We start from the raw sequence: 22,218 nt of genomic DNA, 5'->3' as shown, positions 1-22,218 counted from the left end.
ATGAAAATTATTAGGTAAGATTTACATTTGTATTTTTGACACCCTTGGATAAAGTATTCTAATACCTATCAATTCCAATCATCTTAAACAATTTAAGTTTAACTCTGAGACTAGAACTATCTAGTCTTCAATCCCATCAGAGATTTAAGAAGGAATAAATGTTACCTAAATATGTAGGAAGTGCAAGCAAGCAGCTTCCAAAAGTATAGAAATGACAGAGATATTTGGCTGCCTGGACAGTCCCCCAAAATTTCTTTATAATGTTGGAGCATTATCTTCAGCCTTCTGGCTCAAAATATTTGACAGACTTTTCTGTGAAGCGGGAATTATAAAGAACTTGCCTACCTTGTCCTTGCAAAACTCAGCAATCAACCTTCCTGCATCCATTTTGTTCAGTTTGGACAGTATTCTGTCTGTAATTGACACAAGGGCATTTTTTTCACCCAGGGGCTACCTTGCCACATATAATACCGTTAATGCTCTTTGAAGTAGAATGGAGGTGCTGCCAGAAGCAGACCCTGTCTCATGGTCAAAAAAAGCCTTAAGTTAATAAAATCTTTAAATTCTGTAGATTTCTGAGGTTTTTGAGACCATCTGTCTATCTTACCTGATTTGTTTGATTCTAGCTATTTTTTTTAATCCATCAATCTAGGAAAAATATTTTTGTAATTAACTAAACCATGACCATGAATTTTATTGTCTGACTGCTAATATGCATTTCTTACTTACCCTAAACAGTTGGTAATAGCAGCTTTCAAAAGAACTAGAATTTAACATTGCAGTTTTAAGAATTACGTCAATACAATACCTTAGCATGGTGCAACCAAATATAATCTTAAATCTGTATTAATACAGAAAGATTTATACAAATGTAATTATTTTTATTAATGCTGTTGGGTCTAAAAGTAGATTCAGTAATGTACCCTGTTACTTATCATTCCTATAACCAACCCCTTAAAACAATAATAAACATCTATCGCCAATAGAATGTCCAAAAGCCATCCAACCCCTCTTAAGAATAGGGCGTAGTTTTCTTAAATTGCTTCCTACTGATTTGGGACATAGGGTTTTTTTTGGGGGGAGGGGGCGGGAATTGGAATATTGTCCAGTCTTGTAACGTTTGCTGTCCAGTCTCTGCATGCTAAGAAAGTTCAGAGTTTCACTGAAGTCAGGACTGGAACAGTCTATGCTTTTGGTCGATTTAGCTAGCTGTTTTGAAATTGTCCCAGATGCAGACTTTTGAGGAAACAGTCACTGAGGCTGAGTGTGAAGTAGGATCACCTGGGCTAAATGTTTTGTCTTTTATGATGTGTGGTCCTCTTGCTCTGCAAAATACTAACTTTCAAAGGTATTGTACATTTTTGTATTAACATTTTTATGGACTTGCATTGAACATAGTTCAGTTAAAGATGATTCTCTGTAAAATAAATTTTCATCTCTGCCATTTAAAAGAATGGCATAAGTCCTGAGGATTTTATAGCCAGAATTTTATTGGCCATGCATAGTTGAAGTCCTGGCTGGAGACATATTCATGTCTCAGTCCGTCTCAGAGCTGTTGCCTTGTGGAGGGATCAGCAAATTATGTTACCTGTCCTGTTTGGTCTTCTTGATTTCTTTCCTTTTGTCTGTAGCTAAGATCTTCAAGAGTTCTCCCCCTGTCAAATCTGATGTCTATCAGTTTGGATGGAATACATAACTTTTTGTTTACTGTTGAGACAAGAGCATAATCTCCTCCCCAAAGCAATTCATTTCCTGTCTTCCATTTTTGAATTAGCACCTTTATAGGCTGATCTAATTTAGCAATCCTTTCTAAAATACAGTATATCTTAGCAGGTATGCTACTTGTCTCATTTAAAAAAAATTTTTAAATCCAATAAATCATTTATTGATAAATAAATCACTATTTGGGGGGAGATATTATATTTCCCTTCTGTTTTATGACCACCTTTAAAAAATTATTGGTAGATCTTTTCATAATTGTTTGACCTATAGTATTATGACTTATATCTGTGACAGGTTTCATGTCATAATGTCTTTTAAAAATGTTGTATTCCAATGGATACACATGCTGAAACACCATCAGCCCCAATTTGTAGAGGCATAATCTCTTAACAAATGTGTAACCTTAGAATCATGCTCTCCAGAATTTAAAGCAAAAGCCCATTGGAATTCTGAATATGAACCTTTGGCATATTTCAGTTCTCTAAACTCTGTAAAATGGAGCACACAAGCTTGTATGACCTTGTTCCAAGACAGCACTAAACAGGATCTGCATTTCTACTTCAACATATAGACCTTCATCCAGTAATTGGACCTTCACAATACACACAAAAACCCAATCTGACCATGATGGCCTATAGCTGAAGACTTTCTACCCAGCATCTCAATGGGCTTCCATTCTGCAATTTCTTCAGGCTTTTATGGCTTTTCCTCAGCTGGCACTACCTTTTTTGGTGTTACTGTAAGTTGCAGATTTTGTTTCTCTGAAGATTCCCTGTTTTGGTTCAAAGATTCCTCCAACCTCTGTTCTGTAGCCTTTAATTTAGCATCTATTTTCTCAGTCTCTTCTTTCTCCAAGTCTGTCTTATTCTGTTATCTTCCAAAGAAGATATACAAAAATGAAATAGTCACTGAAAAAAATTATTTACATGCTAAGAGAAACAAACTCAAAAGGAAACATGGTAGCCTGTAGCCAGAGGAGTGGCAGGAAATGCAGCCTGTCTAGGGGACACTCTAGAGGTAAAATGTTCACCAAAACATCTCTCCTTTTTACTGAGGCCAGGAAAGGTTACCCAATCAGAAAATAACAGATCTGTGTCTCAGATTTTTATTTGACTCCAAGTCCTGTAACTGTTCATACTTCAGTTCTTCTGAGTATATTAAGAGGAAAGAAAATGAAAAGAATGACATCAGTCAGAAGCATCTTCATGGAAAAGTCAGAGTCTGGTGGCTCTTTGCTTTAGCAACTGGGGCAGAAAAATGCCTAGGATATCTAGTAAAGCACTGAGTTACTTTCTCTCTAAAATAGGATCTCACTATGTAGCTCAGACCGAGCTCAGGGCCCTCTTGCCTACTCCATCCACCTCTGCCTCCTTCATACTCATATTGCCAGCATGAACCACCACACCTGGCCATGACCTAGTTAAAACTGTTTTTATTTTTATTCATATGTGTGTGTGCGTGTGTATGTGTGTGGTATGTTTGTGTGTGTGGCATGTGTACATACATGCATCCATACATGCATTGGCAACATGTGTGTGAAGGTCTGAGAGCAGCTTTCAGGAGCTGGGTTTCTTTTTGCTGTGGGTTCTCTGGATCAAATACAGAGGATTAGGATGTGCGGCCCATGTTCTTACTCATTGAGCCATCTCACTGGCCTCACCCAGTTTCTAAAAGCTGGTATCTGTCTCTACTTTCTCACTTTAATCAAGTAGTATTCCCACAGTAGGTTTGGCAAATGTATGTGACACAAATCTGAGCAGGATGCGTAACTCAATTAATTAATTAATTAATCAATCAATCAATCAATCAATCAGCCTACCCCATTTCACCACCTAATGCCATTTACAGAAAATCTTTCCTTTTACAGATTCATCTTTTTGGAGTTTTGCTGGCTATTTTAGGAAACCTGGTTATCAGCATTTCCCTAAATATCCAGGTAAGAAAAACTCTACTTTTCTGGTTGTAGTTTGATCTGGAAATGCTGTACACCTGTCACAGGTCAGATCACTTTTCCTTCTGCAACATTTTCCTTTTCTCACTAAAAAAAGAAGTAAAAAAGTAAATGCATTTTGTGATCCAACTGTAGAACTACAGGTCTTGAAGAATGTAGGATATACAGTAGGAACTTCAACTGAAGCGTGAATTATAAGCCTGAAAGGATTGCTGCTGCTAAATTAAAAAGGAATGAATTATGAATTTTAAACCAAACCAGAAATTCAGTCTAAATTTTAAATCATTTAATAAGTCAGTTTGAAACAGAATCAAACCAATATAGTTTCTGAAGCTACTGAATTAAAATAAGTCTGAATATCAAAATATCTCCTTGAACATTTATTATAGTATTATTGAAAATGTTTTATTCTACTCTGTTCTACTTGTATTTTAATTTTGTTCATATTTTATACAGATTTCAGAATGCTAAAATATTTGCTTTTTGGCCCACAAACTTTTTGCTATCCTTAGAAAGGTGTTCCTGATCTAGTTCTTTTGTTGTTACTGCTGTTGCTTTCTGATACTAGGGAGGAAAAGTGGGGCCTTGTGCACGCTGGGTTAGCACTCCACTGACCCACACCTCCAGCCACAGGACTTTAAGTTATTTCATGTTCCGTGCTTTCTTGAGATCTCTAGTTATTATTATTTTTTTTTTTTTAGATAATCTGGACCAGTCTTAGAAGAAAATATGCTCAGTTACCATAAAATCTAGGGAAAGTGTACTTAATGAGTTTTTCAGGAATTCGTGGATATGCTTTGCTTTACAGTGCTAGGGATGAAACCCAGAGCCTGGTATAGGTTCCTGAAGTACTCGCCCACTGAACTGTACCCTTAGCATTTTGCGTTTATATTTTAAATACAAAGGAATATTCAAACCATATATGAATGAGTCTGCCTGCCATAATTCCCAGCCACTTGCATTCTGCCCTGCTATATTAATTGTGGCAAATGCTTCAGTCCCTTCTAAAAGCACCCTCTTTCATACTTCACTGCTTTTATTTTGTTAATGTTTCTCTTGGAATCTCGAACTATTTTAAACTGAAAAAGAGCTGGTTGGCTCTAAAAGCGCCTTCCCTCCATAAGATACTTACTTTTAGATGATATATATTTTACAGAGTTATTTTAAGGGGAAAAAAAAACAGTGTTCTTTATTAAAAAACCTTACAAACTAGAGAATGCTATAAAAATGAATTGTTTCTGCTATTATTATACTTGGGACAAACAGAAAGCCATAATAGTCTGCAAATAAATTAGAAAGCCCTGATGTAAGTTCATGAGATCAAAACTCTCAAAGGAAGTGGGGCTTGGTGGCACACGCCTTTCATCCCAGCACTGAGGAGGCAGAGGCAGAGGGATCTCGGAAAGTTTGAAGCCAGCCTGGCCTACCTGTTGAGTGCCAGGCCAACCAGGGCTACATGGTGAGAATCTGCCTCAAAAAATAAAATGAAATTTGACAGCAAGTTTTCAGTGGATGAAAATGTTTTCTACTAACCTTGAAACCTGCCACAGAGGGCCTCTGAAAGCTTCTGCAGTATAGACTGTCAAAGCAGATGCTGAGCCTGATGGCCAACTGATGGGCAGAGTGAATGGAATTGTATGTAAGAAGTGGGAAATAGTAAGAGCTGGAGGGAACGGGAACTCCACAAGGAGAGCAACAGAACAAGATAATTTGAACACAGGGAACTTCCCAGAAAATCATAATCCAACCAAGGCCTGCTCGTGGAGATGACCTGGAACCCCTGCACAGGTGTAGCCCATGGCAGTTCAGTGTCCAAGTGGGTTCCATAGTAATGGGAAGAGGGACTGCCTCTGACATAATCTGATTGGCCTGCTCGTTGATCACCTCCCCCTGAGGGGGGAGCAGCCTTACCAGGCCACAGTAGAGGACAATGCAGCCACTTTTGATGAGAACTGATAGACTAAGATCAGAAAGAAGAGGAGAACCTCCCCTATCAGTGGACTTGGGGAGTGGCATGCATGCAGAAAGGGGAGGGAGGGTGGGATCGGCAGGGGAGGAGGGAGGGGCTTATGGGGGATACAAAATGAATAAAGTGTAATTAATAAAAAATTTAAAAAAAATTCTAAAAAAAAAACCAATAGTAGTTTCTTTTTCACTCCTTGATTTAAAAATATATATATACTTAACTCTGTTTTCATTGAAGCTTATAGGTTGTTTCATCTTTGGTTTTGGAGTCTAATGCCCAAGGAGTAATGTACCATGTTCTCAGTTTTGAACTATCAATTTACTTACCTCTTTCTCAAAATAAAATAGAAAACCCGACAAACAAACACAAAAAAAAAAAAAGAAAGAAAATGTTTTCTACTTATATTCTGATTTGCTTCCAGAAATATTCTCATCTTCATTTGGCCCAGAAGGAGCAGCCAGAGCCTTGCTTTAAGAGTGTGCTGTGGTGGAGTGGAGCCCTGCTGATGGCCATAGGGGAAACAGGCAACTTTGCTGCCTATGGAGTTGCTCCCATCACGCTGATCGCACCGCTGGGGTGTGTGTCAGTTACAGGTGGGCCACTGACCCCTATTTTGGCAAATAAAATGTTCATAAATTAGAGTAATTGATAAAAAACGCAACACAGAAGAATGTCTTCTTCCTGGTTTTCTGAGCATGTTAACATAGGATTACAGTTCTAATCTCTTACGTCCTGCCACACCACCACACTAAAATATAGAAATATGCATTCTGTAGCTGTTCCATTTACATCTAAAGGCTATAGTCTCAACATCTGAATCTTAATCAATTAAATTTTGTCACTTTAAGTGTTATACTGTGTTTTGATCACTAATGGATTATCTAAAACCATTTATAGTCTAAAACCATTATACAACACATGTAGTTGGATCACTGCCGTCTGATCTTGAAGCCAAGTTTAGCCTCTCTTTAACATTAAAAATTAAATATTAATCATTCTGCATTACCTTCAGATTATACAGTTTATAGTCATGTCACAATTACCTACTTCAAAATTCATATGACTAAGTACACTTAGAGATGAGTAAAATGAGGTGTTTTTTTTAAAAGAACAAAAATTACTGCTAACAAGGAGGATAAATTCTATAAGCCTTGCTAAAAACTAATAAAACATTCTTAAAGTTTTGTTCTTTATCTGCTGCTATGGAAACACCATATTTCTAAATCTCTCTGAATTTAGAATCTTCATTGAAATAGAAACAACTTGTAGTCATTGTGAATGACTAGACCAAGCACATCATGTGTTCACATACCCAAGCTTCATATTTCTCCAAAACATGATGTGGCACTCTAAAGAAAGTGTAGCTTAAACTGATGTGTATTCAGACAGAATTCTGTTTTCTTTTGGAAGCCTCTTCTTTTCTTCACTTTTCAAATTTTTGAGATTATATTGTATTAAATATTATAGCTAATATATAGTAAATAATAAGATAGTATAGTAAGGTTATATTCTAGTAAATATATGGAAATAAAGAATGCTTATTTCACTTCCTAGAAACAGTTGAACCCCCTTACTGAGGCCTGGAAAGATGGTTCTGGGGCTAAAAATGCATGCCTGCCTCACAAGCATGAGGAACCCGAGTTTGGAGCCCAAGACCCATGTAAAGCAAGGTAGAGCAGTACTTGCCTGTAAGCTCAGCACAGATGGGACCGAGACAGTGATCCCAAGGACACAGTGGTCAGCCAGTCTAGCTGACACTGACACAGGTCCATTGAGGGACTTGGTCTTAAGAAACTAAGGTTGGCAGAAATAGAGGAAACGCCTGCATTGTGCTCAGGCCTTTACACATACACACACAGCGTGCCGGAGCTGCACACATGTGGACACACATGCACACACCATGTATACATACACATATAAAAAATTCCACAAACTGATACTGGGGAGGCAAGGTTTCTACAGTCATTTACCATTTGTAACATCCCAATAAAATAAGTAAGTTGAGTATGTCTCCTATTTTATTGAATATCCATAGATATTCTAGACTTTCCCTTCTCGGTGTCTAAGAAATAACAGGTAGGAGTTCTTGTTGGCTGTCGCCATGGGACGTAGGTCTTTGCGGTTTCCTGAAGTGCAGCACTTCCCTTCAGATTGAGCATCTCTCCACTTCACTGTTTCTTTCTGCCTTATGCTCTCTCCCCATGAAATATCTGAGGAAAGAGCGAATGAGCGGTGTCAGTAGATACCCAGAGGAGAACAATGTATTTACATATATTTTCTCTGTTTACCTCATGTTCTCCTAGCTATTGCAAAATTGTTGTAGAAGAGAGATTAAGATGAAATTCCCAAGTTGCCAGGAGTGGGCAGTGACAACCCTCAAAGACCCTCAAGGAAGCTGTGAATCTTTTTATGTCATTATGCTTTCTCAAAGCTCTCATTAATAACTAGGAACTTGAGCCAAGCAGTGATGGCACACACCTTTAATCCCACCACTCGGGAGGCAGAGGCAGGTGGATCTCTGTGAGTTCAACAATAGCCAGGGCTGCACAGAGAAACCCTGTCTTGAGGGGGAAACAAATAAAGAGAGAAGGAAAAACCTAGGAACTTAAACTTTCCACCCTGCCATTTAGTGTGCCCTTCCCCCCCCCCCCCCCCCCCCCCCCCGCCCTGCTCTGCACTGCTCCCTCTGCCTGTATGGATGAACTTTTCATAATAATGGAGGCCACTGTTCTTTGTGTGTCCTTAGTCTTGGTGTTTCTACTGGTGAACATTTTCAGCTACCTCCTTTCTGACCAGTTAAAGCTATCAAAAGAAGTGAGTTTACAGCCTCAGATACAAGTCATTTCTTCTGCAACCTTTACACACAGCAATATATGTTCATAAACACTGTTCCACGGCTCTCTAGAGCTGCAGGTGAAGTGTGTGGATGGTGCAGGGCTGCAAGGAAAGAAAGATTTCCCCTGAACAACAGACCATGATGCTAGAGACTTCAGGGATGGTCAAAACAGTTCTCAAAACAAACAGCCATGTGTGCATACAAGAAGACACTTCCAGACTTTTCTCTGCCCAAGTTTCCTCACCTTTTCTCCATGGGAACTTTAAGAAAGGAATGAAATTTCCCTTTGAATTTGAAAAAAAAAACATAGCATATGCTAGAATTTTACATGGATAGTACATACTTTTTTATTTTTCTTCTGTCTTTTGCTTTTAAATTTGTGTGTGTGTGTATCTGTGTGGTATGTATGTGCATATGTTTGTGTGTGTGTGTTGGCATGGTAATGTATTTATAATCCCATCCCTGGAAGGAGAGAGCTGACTCCTTTAGCCAGTGCTCTGACTGTCATACATTTGCAAATAAATAAATTTTATAGAAAGTTTTATAAAGAATTTCGTAGTCACACAGGTATCTGAAGTTTGGGAGGTAGAAAGTTCCATGGGGCATAAGCCATTATGTATCTTGAAGATAAGTAAACAGTCTCCAGAACCCAGTGGCCATAGGCGCCTTTATGTAGAGTACCTTAAAAAGCTAGTTTCTGCAGAAAACCCTTGAGGTGCTTCTCACAAACACCCCAAGCTTCTAAAGATTCAGCCTAAATAACCCCTCCCCCCATTCTAAGCAGTAGACATTTCGCAGTGGGGGAAGAGCCTTCATGTTCCCGTACCCAGGCCTTTGTGTCACTTTCATTCTCCATAGACAATTCAGTTCCTAAAGCTGATTCTGACTAAATTGCTAGCTGTGCTGCAGATTAATTAATTCTGGATGTCTGTTTGTTTTGGTGTTTCTCCTAGGAAGTTCATGGGCTTCTAACTTCATCAGAGCCTAGGCTGGCTAGTGCTCCAGTAAACCAGCCAGGAGGACAGTCATGACCACAGCTCTGGGAACACACTGCAAGCTTGGGTCTCACTCCTGCCCCTGGCCAGCTCTGCATCCTCATGCATATAATTTAAATCATTTTTATGCCTCAGATCAGCAATCTGTAAAATGTCAGCAAAAAACAGTTGCATTTCAGAGGTGCTTGTGAAGACCTAAGTGACTTAACTACCTAAGAGCACAGTCTGACACGAAGCACTAGCTGCTGTCACTGTGCTTACAATTATTATTACCATTACATAGGAGCAAAGTACAGTATTCTTTATAATGGAGTTTGTTCCTTGCTCTAACGGTTGAGCCAATTTCAGGAGTGCTTTGCATTGTTCTTATCCATGCAGTGGTTAATTTGCAAGGAGCAAAAAGTAGAATCCTCTCAGTTCATTTGTTCATCCATGAAGCAGCAATTACCCTTCAACTCCTCCACATGCTTCTTGTGAACATGTTTTAAAATTTTTTCTAGAATTTCTAAATAACAAATCGAGACAAAGCACATTTTATAAAACAGATTCAGGGCCCTGTGTGCAGGCACACACCTGTCATACAGCACTCAGGAGTCTGAGGCAGGGGGATTGCCACTAACTCAAGGCTGCCCTGAGCTATGTAATAAGAACAAGGCCAGCCACTGCTACACACTAAGACCCTTCCTTAATAAATAAAAGGCATTCCTCCACAAGGCTCAGGGCCATCTTGGAAGAGGGAGCAGAAAGATTTTAAGAGCCAAAGGTTAGAGAGAACCAGAGTAAACCGGTATAAAATGGTGTCTTCCAGACACAGTAGTACTGTTCCAGTCATGACTCATAGCACCTGTGGCTGCCTACACAAGACCTGCATAAGGTCAAGCCAGTCAGCATTCTAGTGTGTTCCCATCCCCCAGCTGAGGTGCCGTTGATAGTTAATGGCATCTGTGAGAGAAAGAATCAGTTTTATTTAAGTATGTGGCCTCTGGTAAGCCACGCCCAGTAGAATGTGGGCACGGATTGGCGTTTATGGACTATTTAAAAAAGAGGTCATAAAATTGTGGAGTAGTGAGAGGTGGGAAGGGGTCTAGGAGAATGAATATGATAGAAGTATATTGTTAGAAATTCTCAAGGAAAGAAATAAAAATTATTTTTTTAAAAAAAGACAAAGCAAGACAAAAATCATGGTGGGAAGAAAAAGGGGAGGAAGAGCTAAAGGGAGTTTGTGATGAAGAAAGCATTGCTCTTTAAATGTGTAGCTTGCCTCTTCCTGCTTTCTGTTCATAGTAGTTCTGGTGCCTGTACATTAAGTATTAAGGAAGTAGGGCAGATTTGTTTTTCATCTCCAACTATCACTTGATATTTTTAGAAACCATTATTGTACCAGAAATCCATTAAAAAGGCATGCTAGGTAGGTAGCTGGTGCAATATCTCAATCAGGAGATGAGTTCAACCCCCTGAGCCCCAGGAAGGGAGGAAGGAAGGAAACAAGGAAGATGGAAAGGAAGGAAGGAAACAAGTAAGCAAGCTCAGCAGGGTGGTGTATTTGTAATGCAATCATTGGAAAGATTGGTGGATCCCTGGGGCCAGATGGTGAGTTCTAGGCTGGGAAGAGACCCTGTCTCAAAGAAAAGGTAGGTGGAGCCTTAAAAATGATACCTGAGGAAGGGAGGAAGAGAGGAAGGAAGGAAGGAAGGAAGGAAGGAAGGAAGGAAGGAAGGAAGGGGAGGAGGAGGAGGAGGAGAAGGAAGGAAGGGAGGAAGGGAGGGAGGGAAGAAGGAAGGAAGGAAGGAAGGAAGGAAGGAAGGGAGGGAGGAAGAGAAGAAGGAAGAAGGAAGGTAGGGAGGGAGGAAGGAAGGAAGGGAAGGAGTAAGGAAGAGAGGAAGGGAGGAAGAGAGGAAGGAAGAGAAGAAGGAAGGGAGGGAGGAAAGAAGGAAGGAAGAAAGGAAGGAAGGGAGGAAGGAAGGAAGAGAGGAAAAGAGAAAGAAAGAAATTCTATACTGTGGAGTTTTAATAAATTTTTGACCTGCTAATCCTTCTTGTCTGGGCTAACCCTTCTTCCTCAGGAGGCCTTTCCTGTCTTGTAAACTGAGTTAAGCAATCCAGTTCTCTACTCTCTTTGCATTCTACACAGACCCACTTCTCAATTACATGGTGGAATTTTGTGAATTAGGAGAAGATGGCCTCTTCATATGATATTTTATTTCCGTCCATTGTAAATTTTGTGACCATCCTAAGGAAAATACATATGGCGTCTTTGTGCACTGTGCAGCCTATCCAACTGCACGGCTGTGAACAATGGCCTGATCCACACTTGCCCTTCAACAGTGTTCTGCATATTCACAATGACCCAAGTGTCTACTTCATTATTCAGCTGAGACCCAGGAGATTGGGGACTATGTCTCATTGCTTATCATCTGAGAGAGCATGACACAAGAAACTCACACAGCACAGCCTGCAGAATTGGTCTGGATTTGATGATGAACTGATAAAATGGGCATCAGTTCTTTAAAAACCAAATCGATTCCTTTATTTTTAATTTTAAGATTTATTTTAATTTATAGAGGGGAAGAGAATGGGTATGTACAAGTGCCTACAGAGGCCAGAGGCATCAGATTGCCTGACACTGGAGTTACACTTGGTTGTGAGCATCCATCACACACACACACACACACACACACACACACAGAGAGAGAGAGAGAGATACATCCACATTGGTGAGGGAACAAAACTCAGGTCCTCTGCAAAAACCATATATACTCTTAATTACCCTTTCTCCAACCTAAGAGTTCAATTTCTGATGTTATGCGATGGTTTACCACAAGAAACTCGAGAATATTCACTCCTGTGAATGCTTGGAAGTTCCTAAGCCTATCCCAGATGGGATGAATCAGACCATTCATGCATCTATACAATATGGCCCCACTCTTAATTGTTGTCTATTTTATACCTTTATCTAAGTTCTATGCTACATGTAGATTTAGAGATGGTTAAAAATAAGTTGAGGTTATGTGGAAATAAGGAGATGCATGGGGAACCTCACTCAGTATAAAATCAATTAATCCAGGGCATATGTGGAGGGTGTGGAAGGAAACTGATCCCAGGCTTCAGAGAGGCAGTGGGAAGCACCAACAATTCCGTGCTTACCAGCATACTGATTTCCAGCCTAAGAGAGGTTTTGGATGATACACAGTTAAAAGGAAGAAACAAACTGAATGAGTATCCATGTCAGGTGCTGTGTGAGATATATAAACTTAACACCATTCTTAATCATAGGTAAGGTGAAGAGAAGTAGGAGATGGATTGAATTTAGAAAGCATCATATGAAATCAAATACTTGGAATTTTGTAGTGAACAAAGAAGTAGCAGCAAGCTCTCAATTGGCCCAGAATAACTTTGTCAGAAATTAAAACGAGTTACCCTGTTGCCCAACTGATTAGGATTAAGGCGGGAACTAGAACTAAGAGGGCAGTGAGAGTCAGACCTGTGCCTGGTCCTGTCATAAGCTGTCTGTTGGAATTGATTGGAACCCTTCACCTCTGCCATGGGATCTCTTGTTGTCCCGTGTGTGACTCGGGAGCTTTTAAGAAGCCTGACCAAACTGTGTCTGCAGTCCGTTAGAGGATGATCAGAGTGTAGCCTGTAGCCCTACAGGGGTTGTTTGGAATTCAAGAGAAGTCAGTCAAGACCTTTATCAGAAACAAAAGGGAGGAAACACAAGCAGACCAATAAGCATGTGACATGTAGTCTTGTACAAATCTTGGTGCCACAGAGTCTCCGCCCTTTGGAACAAGCCATGTGCTAATGTAATCAACTTGTCGTAGCCTGAAGATGTTTGTGATGGCTGTCTGTGACAGCATTTCACATGGGTGTTGGTTTTAGTGCTTGGAATATGTAGAAAAGACCTCTTTTCCACATGGCTTGCATTTTTTTTCGTCAGCACATTTGTCTAAAACCCAGCTTATATAAACCGTGTGGACTAAAGCTCTGATGTTTTAATTTTATATCTGCTCATACACTCTCAAGCAGAAAGCATTGCTGAATTCTAAAGCTTTATTTGAAACATGTTTTCCACCCATCTTTATTTTTTTGAGAAAGCCACAAACTATGTCTAGACAAATTGCTGATGGTGAAATAATGAGCTATTAAACTTATAATACAGAATTAATGTTATCAGTGATAGTATTTTTACCTTTTTATTTATTTTGGCAGTGGGGGTGGGTTTTCAGGTCTAGTCATTAATTCATGCCAAGAAAAATGTAGAAAAGAAGGGATTATTGTTCTTAATCAAAGTAAATTCCTTATCTAGAATTATTCAAACCACCATTGAGCAATTGTTATGTCTTTCTTATCCTCAATAAATAAAATAGAACTATTTTCATCAAAATGAGTTTCTTGACACTTTCATTCCTACCAGCATAGATGATAGAACAACTTTTCTCTGCATAAGAAAACGTTTTTCAAACTGTCGCATCCTCAAAGTTTCAAATCCGAACTCTGAAATACATTGCAATTGACGTTTTGTTTTGTTTTTCTTTCTAAAAATTGTACTAGTGGGGAATGATGATTATAGAGCAGTACCTCGATATGGCTGGAGCCGACTGAGCCTGTGAGCACACTCACTGTGTCCACAGGAGTGAGACCCGATTGTGGCTGGCAGGGAAGTGTTCTGGTGGTTTGCTTTCTAGCAATGCAATAAAGCCACCATACAGTGGCCAGAAACCACAGCCAAGCATTTACTTGTTAGAGTCTGTTTGTAGTGTTATTATGTCAATTTGTTCTTTTCATGCATAGAGTTTGAGATTTCTTTAACAAAGGAATTTTCATTATTGTTTTTGCCTTCTGCTTTCTCTTAGTATCAACACATAGATTTTCTACGAATTGAAATTGATGAACTTCTCGCTTGTAGCCTAGGCTAGGATCTGTAGACCAGTATTTTCAATATTGGCACCTGTTGCTACAGCTGGCCAGTGCTTTGTGTTGTTTGACTCAGACAGTGCTTTTAAAGGAGATGAATTGATGTCCCTATGCTTAAAATTTGACCATGTCACACAAACTATTCTTTAAAAATCCAATGTGGTAATACTGGACTTGCAGTTAGCTAGGTTGAATCATGAGTGGACTCTTTCATGGATCTTGTGTAGTTTCTCATCGCCACTACTACTCATCATTACAGACAGCCCCACCCCCTTACCCAGTCACCATCCCCACAATTCACCCCGCACCGCACTACAGCCACCCCTTCACCACCACAGCCCAACAGCCCTTGTTCTTTCGCCTTTAAAATTACCTAACACCTTTAGGTACTAGGATTTATAGCCTTTGGACAGTGTTTAAAAGGGGGTGTGTGAGTGTGTGTGAACTTTAGGCTACGCTTATCTTTTAAAAATTGTGGGTATAGGTTGGGGCAGAGTAACTGCCTAGCACACATGAGGCCCTCCCTGGTTCTCCTGGCACCACCAAAGTAAAAGTGAAAATAAAGGGTTAAAAATGGACGAAAAGAAGTAAAACTGACCAAAATCATTAAAAATTAATCCTGCCATGCACATCTGGGTAGTTTTTGAAGGTTCTTACTATTAAACTTTTAGTTAAAAAAAATTATGGAAGGAAAATAGTTTAAGCTACAAGGACACGAATATCTTAGTGTTATATATTTAAAAAGGAACAGTCATTTTTACTCCTTTTTCGTTTTTAAAGATTTCCTTATTTTTATTTCATGTCTGTGAGCGTTTGCCTGCACATGTATCTATACAACACAAAGAGACCCTTAAGTCAGGGAGTCAGGGTCCGCAACAGTCACACGCCATGTGGACCACAGTGGGGTACTGAGAACTGAACACAGGCCCTCTGCAAGAGCGTGTGCTCTTCACCACCGAGCCATCTCTCGAGCCCCTTGTTTACCTATTATAAAAACACAAAGATCTAAACTAGTATGTGAAAATTTCCTTTGAGGTTAACTGTTAATGAAGGTTTGTGCTTAATTACAGAAATAAACTTAAATCGTTGTATAACTTAAATCGTTGTATACCTCTCTCCTTTCCGTCTTCCTTCTCCCTTTCCTTTCTTCCCCTATTCCTCCCTTCCCCTCCTGTTCTCCCTCTCTTCCTCACCCTTGCCTTTCCATCCTGATGTTTCATGAATCTTAGAACACAGCTCTTGACCACATTATACTAAATAAATTCCATAATAATAGCCAGTTTTAAGTCTACATGTAGAAAAATGCATAGATCCATACTTATCACCCTGCACAAAACTAAAGTCCAAGTGCATCAAAGACCTCAACATAAAACCAGACACACTAAACCACTTAGAAGAAAAAGTGAGGAAGAGCCTTGAACTAATTGGCACAGGAGACAACTTCCTGAACAGAACACCAACAGCACAGGCTCTAAGATCAACAATCAATAAATGGGACCTCATGAAACTGAAAAGCTTCTATAAAGCAAAGGACACTGTCCTCAGAACAAAACGACAGCCTACAGATTGGGAAAGGATCTTCACCAACCCTATATGTGACAGAGGGCTAATATCCAGTATATATAAACAGCAAAAAATCAAGTAATCCAATTAAAAAAATGGGATACAGAGCTAAACAGAGAATTTTCTGCAGAGGAATATCGAATGGCATAGAAACACTTAAAGAAATGCTCAACCTCATTAGCCATCAGGGAATTGCAAATCAAAATGACCCTAAGATTTCACCTTACACCCATCAGAATGGCTAAGATAAAAAAAAAAACTCAAGTGACAACACATGCTGGGGATGTTGTGGAGAAAGGGGAACTCTCCTCCACTGCTGGTGGGAATGTAAACTTGTACAACCACTCTGGAAAGCAATTTGGCGCTTTCTCAGACAACTAGGAATAGCGCTTCCTTAAGATCCAGCTATACCACTCCTAGGCATATATCCAAAAGATTCTCAAGTACACAATAAGGACATTTGCTCAACCATGTTTGTAGCAGCTTTATTTGTAATAGCTAGAAGCTGGAAACAGCCCAGATGCCCCTCAGTGGAGGAATGGATGCACAAATTGTGGCATATCTACACAATGGAATATTACTTAGCAATAAAAATCAAGGAAATCATGAAATTTGCAGGTAAGTGGTGGGATCTGGAAAAGATCATCCTGAGTGAACTATCCCAGAAGCAGAAAGATGCACATGGTATATACTCACTTATATAGACATATAATATAGGATAAACTACTAAAATCTGTACACCTAAAGAAACTAATCAAGAGGGAGGACTCTTGCTAAAATACTCAATTCCTATCCAGAAAGGCAAAGAGGCTGGACATCAGAAGAAGGAGAAAAGAGGGAACAAGTCAGGAGCCTGACACAAAGGATCTCTGAAAAGCTCTGCCCTGCAGACTATCAATGTAGATGCTAAGACTTACAGGCAACCTTTGGGCAGAGTGCAGGGAATCTTAGGAAAGAAGTGGGAAACAGAAAGATCTGGAGAGGACAGGAACTCCATAAGGAGAGCAACAGAACCAAAAAATCTGAGCACAGGGGTCTTTCCTGAGACTGTTATTCTAACCAAGGACTATGCATGGAGATAACCTAAGACCCCTGTACAGATGTAGCCCATGGCAGTTCAATATCCAAGTGGGTTCCATTGTAATAGGAACAGGGACTGTCTCTGACATGAACTGATTGGCCTGCTCTTTAACTACCTCTCCCTGCGGGAGAAGCAATATTACCAGGCCACAGAAGAAGTCAGTGCAGCTACTCCTGATGAGATCTAATTGACTAGGATCAGAAGGAAGGAAATGAAGTCCTCCTGTATCAGTGGACTTGGGGAGGGGCATGCATGCAGAGGGTGGAGGAAGGGAGGGATTGGGACGGGAGGAGGGAGAGAACCACAGGGGGGATACAAAGTGAATAAAGTGTAATTAATAAAGAAAAAAAAGTAATAGCCAGTTTTGCACTGAGCCCCAGTTTCAGAGAAGAGGAGAATGGAGCCAAACCCTGAGGTTCATTTCTCTGTAAATCAGGGAGCCCCACACTAGTGTACATACCCACTACTGAGACTGCCTTTGCAGTATCCCACGTTTGGCTGAAGCCACCCAAAATGTGCTTTGGCACCATATGTTTTTATTAGAAGTCTAAATCAGTATGTGTGTGCGTGCATGCATGTCGCTTGTCTCATATCAACTTTGAGCAGAATGAATCTTCATTTTGATCGCTAACCTGAGTGGTTCGCCATGGTCAAAAGAAAGCATATGACTCACAGACAAATGTTATGGTGTAATTGTTGCTGAGAGTCAGCCTGACCAAAGAGCATTGTAACTTCAAAGCTAAGCTAAAACATAAACTTCCCTTGAATGCACTATTTTGCATTATTAGAAGATTTTATATCCTTTCTCCTTATGGATAATATTCTTGATCAAAGCTTTTGCCCCACCATAGCTCCTATAAAAAATGGTTTATGTTTTAGTATATTTTCTCTCTTGAATTAATTTTTAATTATATTTTAATTGGTGAACAATAATTGTATATCTTTATAAGTACAATATGATGTTTTATAGAATGATCAAGTCAAATAGTCAGCTTACCAATATATTTGTAAAGAACATTTAAGGTCTATTTCACCATTTAAAAATACGCAGTAGATGTTATTAACTGTGACCACTACATTGTGCAAAGAATACTAAAATACATCCTTCCTAGCTAGTGAAATTCTGTGTGCATGGTGTATTACTTTTGACTATTTATTTATTTTGGTTTTTCGAGACAGGGTTTCTCTGTGTAGCCTTTGCTGTCCTGGGCTTTGTAGACCAGGCTGGACTTGAACTCACAGAGATCCTCCTGCCTCTGCTTCCCTGAGTCTTAGAACTATAGGTGTGTGCCACCGTGCCCAGCCTTGACTTTTTTAGATAGATACCATGGGTAGTGTGATTCTGTGCCTGTCTTTGGAGCCTGTGTGACACTGTAATGAGCTTGACCTTCATTTAGAGCAATGCTTGCCTCCAGGAGTAACTGTTCCATGTAGAGTTCTCCATAGAATAGTCCATAGAATAGAATTCTCCATAGAATAGTGATTCTGTGCCTGTCTTTGGAGCCGGTGTGACACTGTAATGAGCTTAACCTTCATTTAGAGCAATGCCTGCCTCCAGGAGTAATTGTTCCATGTACAATTCTCCATAGAATAGTCATCATTGGGCTGGAGAAATAGCTCAAGTTAAAACCACATACTGCTCTTGCCTAAGACCCATGTTCAGTTCCCAGCACCCACACTGGGCAACTCACAACCATTGCCTGTAACTCCAGCTCCAGAGGCATCCAATACCTCTGGTGTACAAGGGCACCTGCACCCATGTGCACTACCCATACACAGACACACACATAAACACATACATACAGAACTTTGAAAATATTGTAAAGAAATCTTCACAAAAAGGAATAATCACCATTATTATCTATATATTTTATATCATACAAAGAATATTTTTATTTCTAAATATATTACTGTATAAATACTTTTTGTTATAATTTTATTGACTATCCATTACTACTGAATCCTGGAAAAGTAATTTTGTAATGATAGGTTGGGTCTCTTTCCAGTTTTTTTAATTACTACCTTAAGACAGATTCCCAGACACAGGTCAAAGAATCTGAACAGTTCAGTGTTCACAAGAAGATCGTGAGCTCACTCTCTACATAGATAGATTCTTCTGCTTTCCAGCCCGGCCACGATATAGAAGGGTGAGAATGCACCGGGTCAGCACTCTGGCTCAGGAAATGGCTGCTGCCCCACCTTGCCGGCGGCACCTGCTTTTAGGCCTTGCCTTTCTTTCTGTTATGACTGATGAAGCGGGGCTTTTCCCTATGCTTGTCTGCTCTGCTTTGTGAATTGTTGTATTTGTGGCCATTTACTAACTACTAAAGAGTAAGGGAGAGGTTTTTCCTCCGGGTGAGCATTCCTGCATTATCTGTTAGTAAGGAGAGGGCAGTGTACTGCTCCTGGAACGTTCAGTCATGCCTTCCCCACAGAACCCAGTTATCACACACAGCAGGTAGCCTCTCTCCTGCTTTCCCTTCATACTTGTTAAGCCACTTTTAAACAGCACACAGCATGGCTTCATCTGTGTGCTCGTAAACTACTGGATCATGTGCAAACAGAGGGGGGCCACTGGCAACCGGGAAGCATGTGTGCTTCGTCTCCCCAGCCTCAGAATGAAGACAGCGTGTTAGCGGGTGTGCTCTCCCACAGCTTGACAGACACAAGCTAGAACCCAAGTTTCATCCTCTCAGCCCAGTGCCCTGCTATGTCCTCTGCAGCCTGGCAGCCCAGAGCTCCCCACAGGACTTCTAATTTTCACCCTCAGAGACATTTTGAACACTAAACAGCAGGAAAATCTTTTAGGTTAATTCCAATACTCCTTACTCTATGGCATCTTCATGAACCAGCCTTACACTTTCTAACTGAGAATTTCCTTAAGAATAATGAAATGAGGAGCTGAAGACAGCCCAGCTCAGATCAGACCCCATTTGCAAACTTTATATACAGGCCCCAGATAAGATGATTCTCTGAGCAGCTGCAGCATTGTCATCCACTGTCAGAAGTTGATAAACTTGGGGACAGAGCTGGCCGGTTCTATAAACACTTTCCACTTGACAAGAAGAGCAGTTCATTGACCTTAAACATTGAGCTTTGCCTGGGAAAACCACATGTCTGAACAGTGGGCATTGTTAACTCTCTGCAACTATTGAGTGCCTGCAAAGCATATATTTTGTTCCTAGTTTTGTTTACACTCTTTTTTTTCCCCCTGGATACATACCTAGCAATTAAATAGCAACTTCTATGATCATTCTGTGTCTTGGAGGGTCAAGTAGCAAAGAAGTCATGAGCCTCTGCCCAAGCAAGCCTCCAACCCTAAATGTGCATGCTAAAGGAAGACCTTATGATAGCTGTAGTTTAGTTATACCTGGCACATACGTGCAGGCATGCTATGTTGATGCTTTTAAAAACTAGTGATCTTTATGATCTTTCAAATTTTTATTATTAAATTTTGCTGTAGCAATAAAATTGGCCCTGTTCATGAGGCAGTGGTTATTGGAAAAACAATAGTTGAGCTGGGCAGGTCTCTGGTTAGAGATGTATGGGAATACTTTGGTTTAATTTTGCTCATTTTAAAAATATTCTACTCTACTAGGAAGTCATGTCATTAGCTGTTGCTCAGACACTGTCAGTTTGCTTATATTTCACCCATAGTTGTGTATACAAGTAAATTCATCATAGTAACACATTATTTTTATTACTTTACTAAATAAATATTTTATTCTATGTCAAAGCTTGGCAGAGGGTCTCTCTAGCACCCACTAAAGCAATGAAGGAGATATGGTGGTGCCTATCCGTTTCCCCACATAAAAGGTGAGGGAGGGTAGCAGGTCTCGGGCTCACTGGCGGCTGTCTAGCTGAAACATCGAGCTCCAGGTTGAGTTAGGTGGAGGGCTTAAAAACGTACTGAGCAGGAAGCACACATGTTGCTCTTGCCGAGAACCTGACTGGGTTTCCCAGCACCCACATCAGGCAGCTAACAAATACCTGCAACTCCAGCTTCAAGGGATCTGACACCGCTGATGTCTGCAGGCATCTGCACTCTTGTACGCATCACATAAAATCACACGTACACACAATTTAAAATAAATATTCTTTTAGGTTTTGGTTTGTTTGTTTGTTTGTTTGTTGAGATAGGGTTTCTCTATGTAGCCTTGGCTGTCCTGGACTGGCTTTTTAGACCAGGCTGGCTTCGAACTCAATGATCTGCCTGCTTCTGCCTCCCTGAGTGCTGGGATTACAGATGTGCACCACCGTGCCTGGCTAAATAACTATTTTTTTAAATATGATGGAGAATCATAGAGGAAGATACCAATCATCAGCCTCTCTGGCCTCCACATGCACAGACAAGAGTAGCACATATGTGCACATGCATGTACACATACATACACTACCTTGATGGAAAGATTTCATATTCCCTTACAACAGAAGAGACAACATTCAGAAATGGATAAGTATAGAAGTGCATTAGAGCTCTAAATGCTTTTAGAGAGGAAGAAGAGCGTATTTGTTTCCTGAAACTGGTAACTTGTGGCCGTTGATACAGCTCAGTCATGTTGTGTATTTTACGTCTTTATTACAGTCACATCCTTTGGGCTTGAAGCAATGAAATTATTTACCATGTGACATTTCCCCCACTTCCATATGAAAATTAGATTATTTATGAAGCTATGGCTTAGAAACAAAGGAAAAGGAAATCTGCCCTTTCTGATGTCAGGGAAGCAGTGTGCTCGAGCTGGGGAGTGTTGTCAGAAGATCAGAGAGCAAATACACAAGCTCCTTGTGGCTGAAGTTTCACGTGTGTGATGTTTAGAACTAGGTAGGTGTCCCTACTATTCTACATTTCCCTCTTCGTGGGATGCAGGGTCCACCTTACTGCAACCCCAGCTGTGAAATCCCATCACCAGGATTGCTGTAATGAGGTGCATGGTCTGTGTTCCTGCAGCCACACAGCACTTGTTTGTATTGTTAGTCTACCCTTTTCCAGTTGAAAACATAATTTGTCCAGTTTTGTAAAAGCCAGTGATATGATTCAGTTTGTAAAGGTGTTGGTCTGGTCTTCATGCCTTTCTAAGGCTCTGAACATAGGACACTGGTGTTCCTCTCTAAAATTTCTTGAATTATTCCTATCTTGGGATAGAAATTTTAAATATATTTTCATATCATAAATTCAACTCTTAATAGACT

The 22,218-nt window shown here is 40.1% G+C and overlaps 1 protein-coding gene across 2 annotated transcripts in view; it reads left to right on the top strand.

Moving 5' to 3' along the window:
• The window catches only part of Nipal2 (NIPA like domain containing 2), a 99,315-nt gene that overhangs the window by 26,874 nt on the left and 50,223 nt on the right, over positions 1–22,218 (top strand). Inside the window, exons 2-3 of one of the 2 annotated variants that reach the window (XM_055620189.1) lie at positions 3,590–3,658; positions 6,061–6,232. In XM_055620189.1, coding sequence (XP_055476164.1) covers positions 3,590–3,658; positions 6,061–6,232 — 241 coding nt within the window. The remainder of the gene's footprint in view (positions 1–3,589; positions 3,659–6,060; positions 6,233–22,218) is intronic. The other variant, XM_055620181.1, reaches the window with a different exon arrangement.

The sequence above is a fragment of the Psammomys obesus genome, unplaced genomic scaffold (assembly GCF_907164565.1).
Source record: "Psammomys obesus unplaced genomic scaffold, mPsaObe1.curated_primary_1811, whole genome shotgun sequence".
Taxonomy (NCBI): Eukaryota; Metazoa; Chordata; class Mammalia; order Rodentia; family Muridae; genus Psammomys; species Psammomys obesus.
The sequence above is the reverse complement of the archived record's forward strand: the minus strand, read 5'-3'. Positions and strand labels throughout refer to the sequence as shown.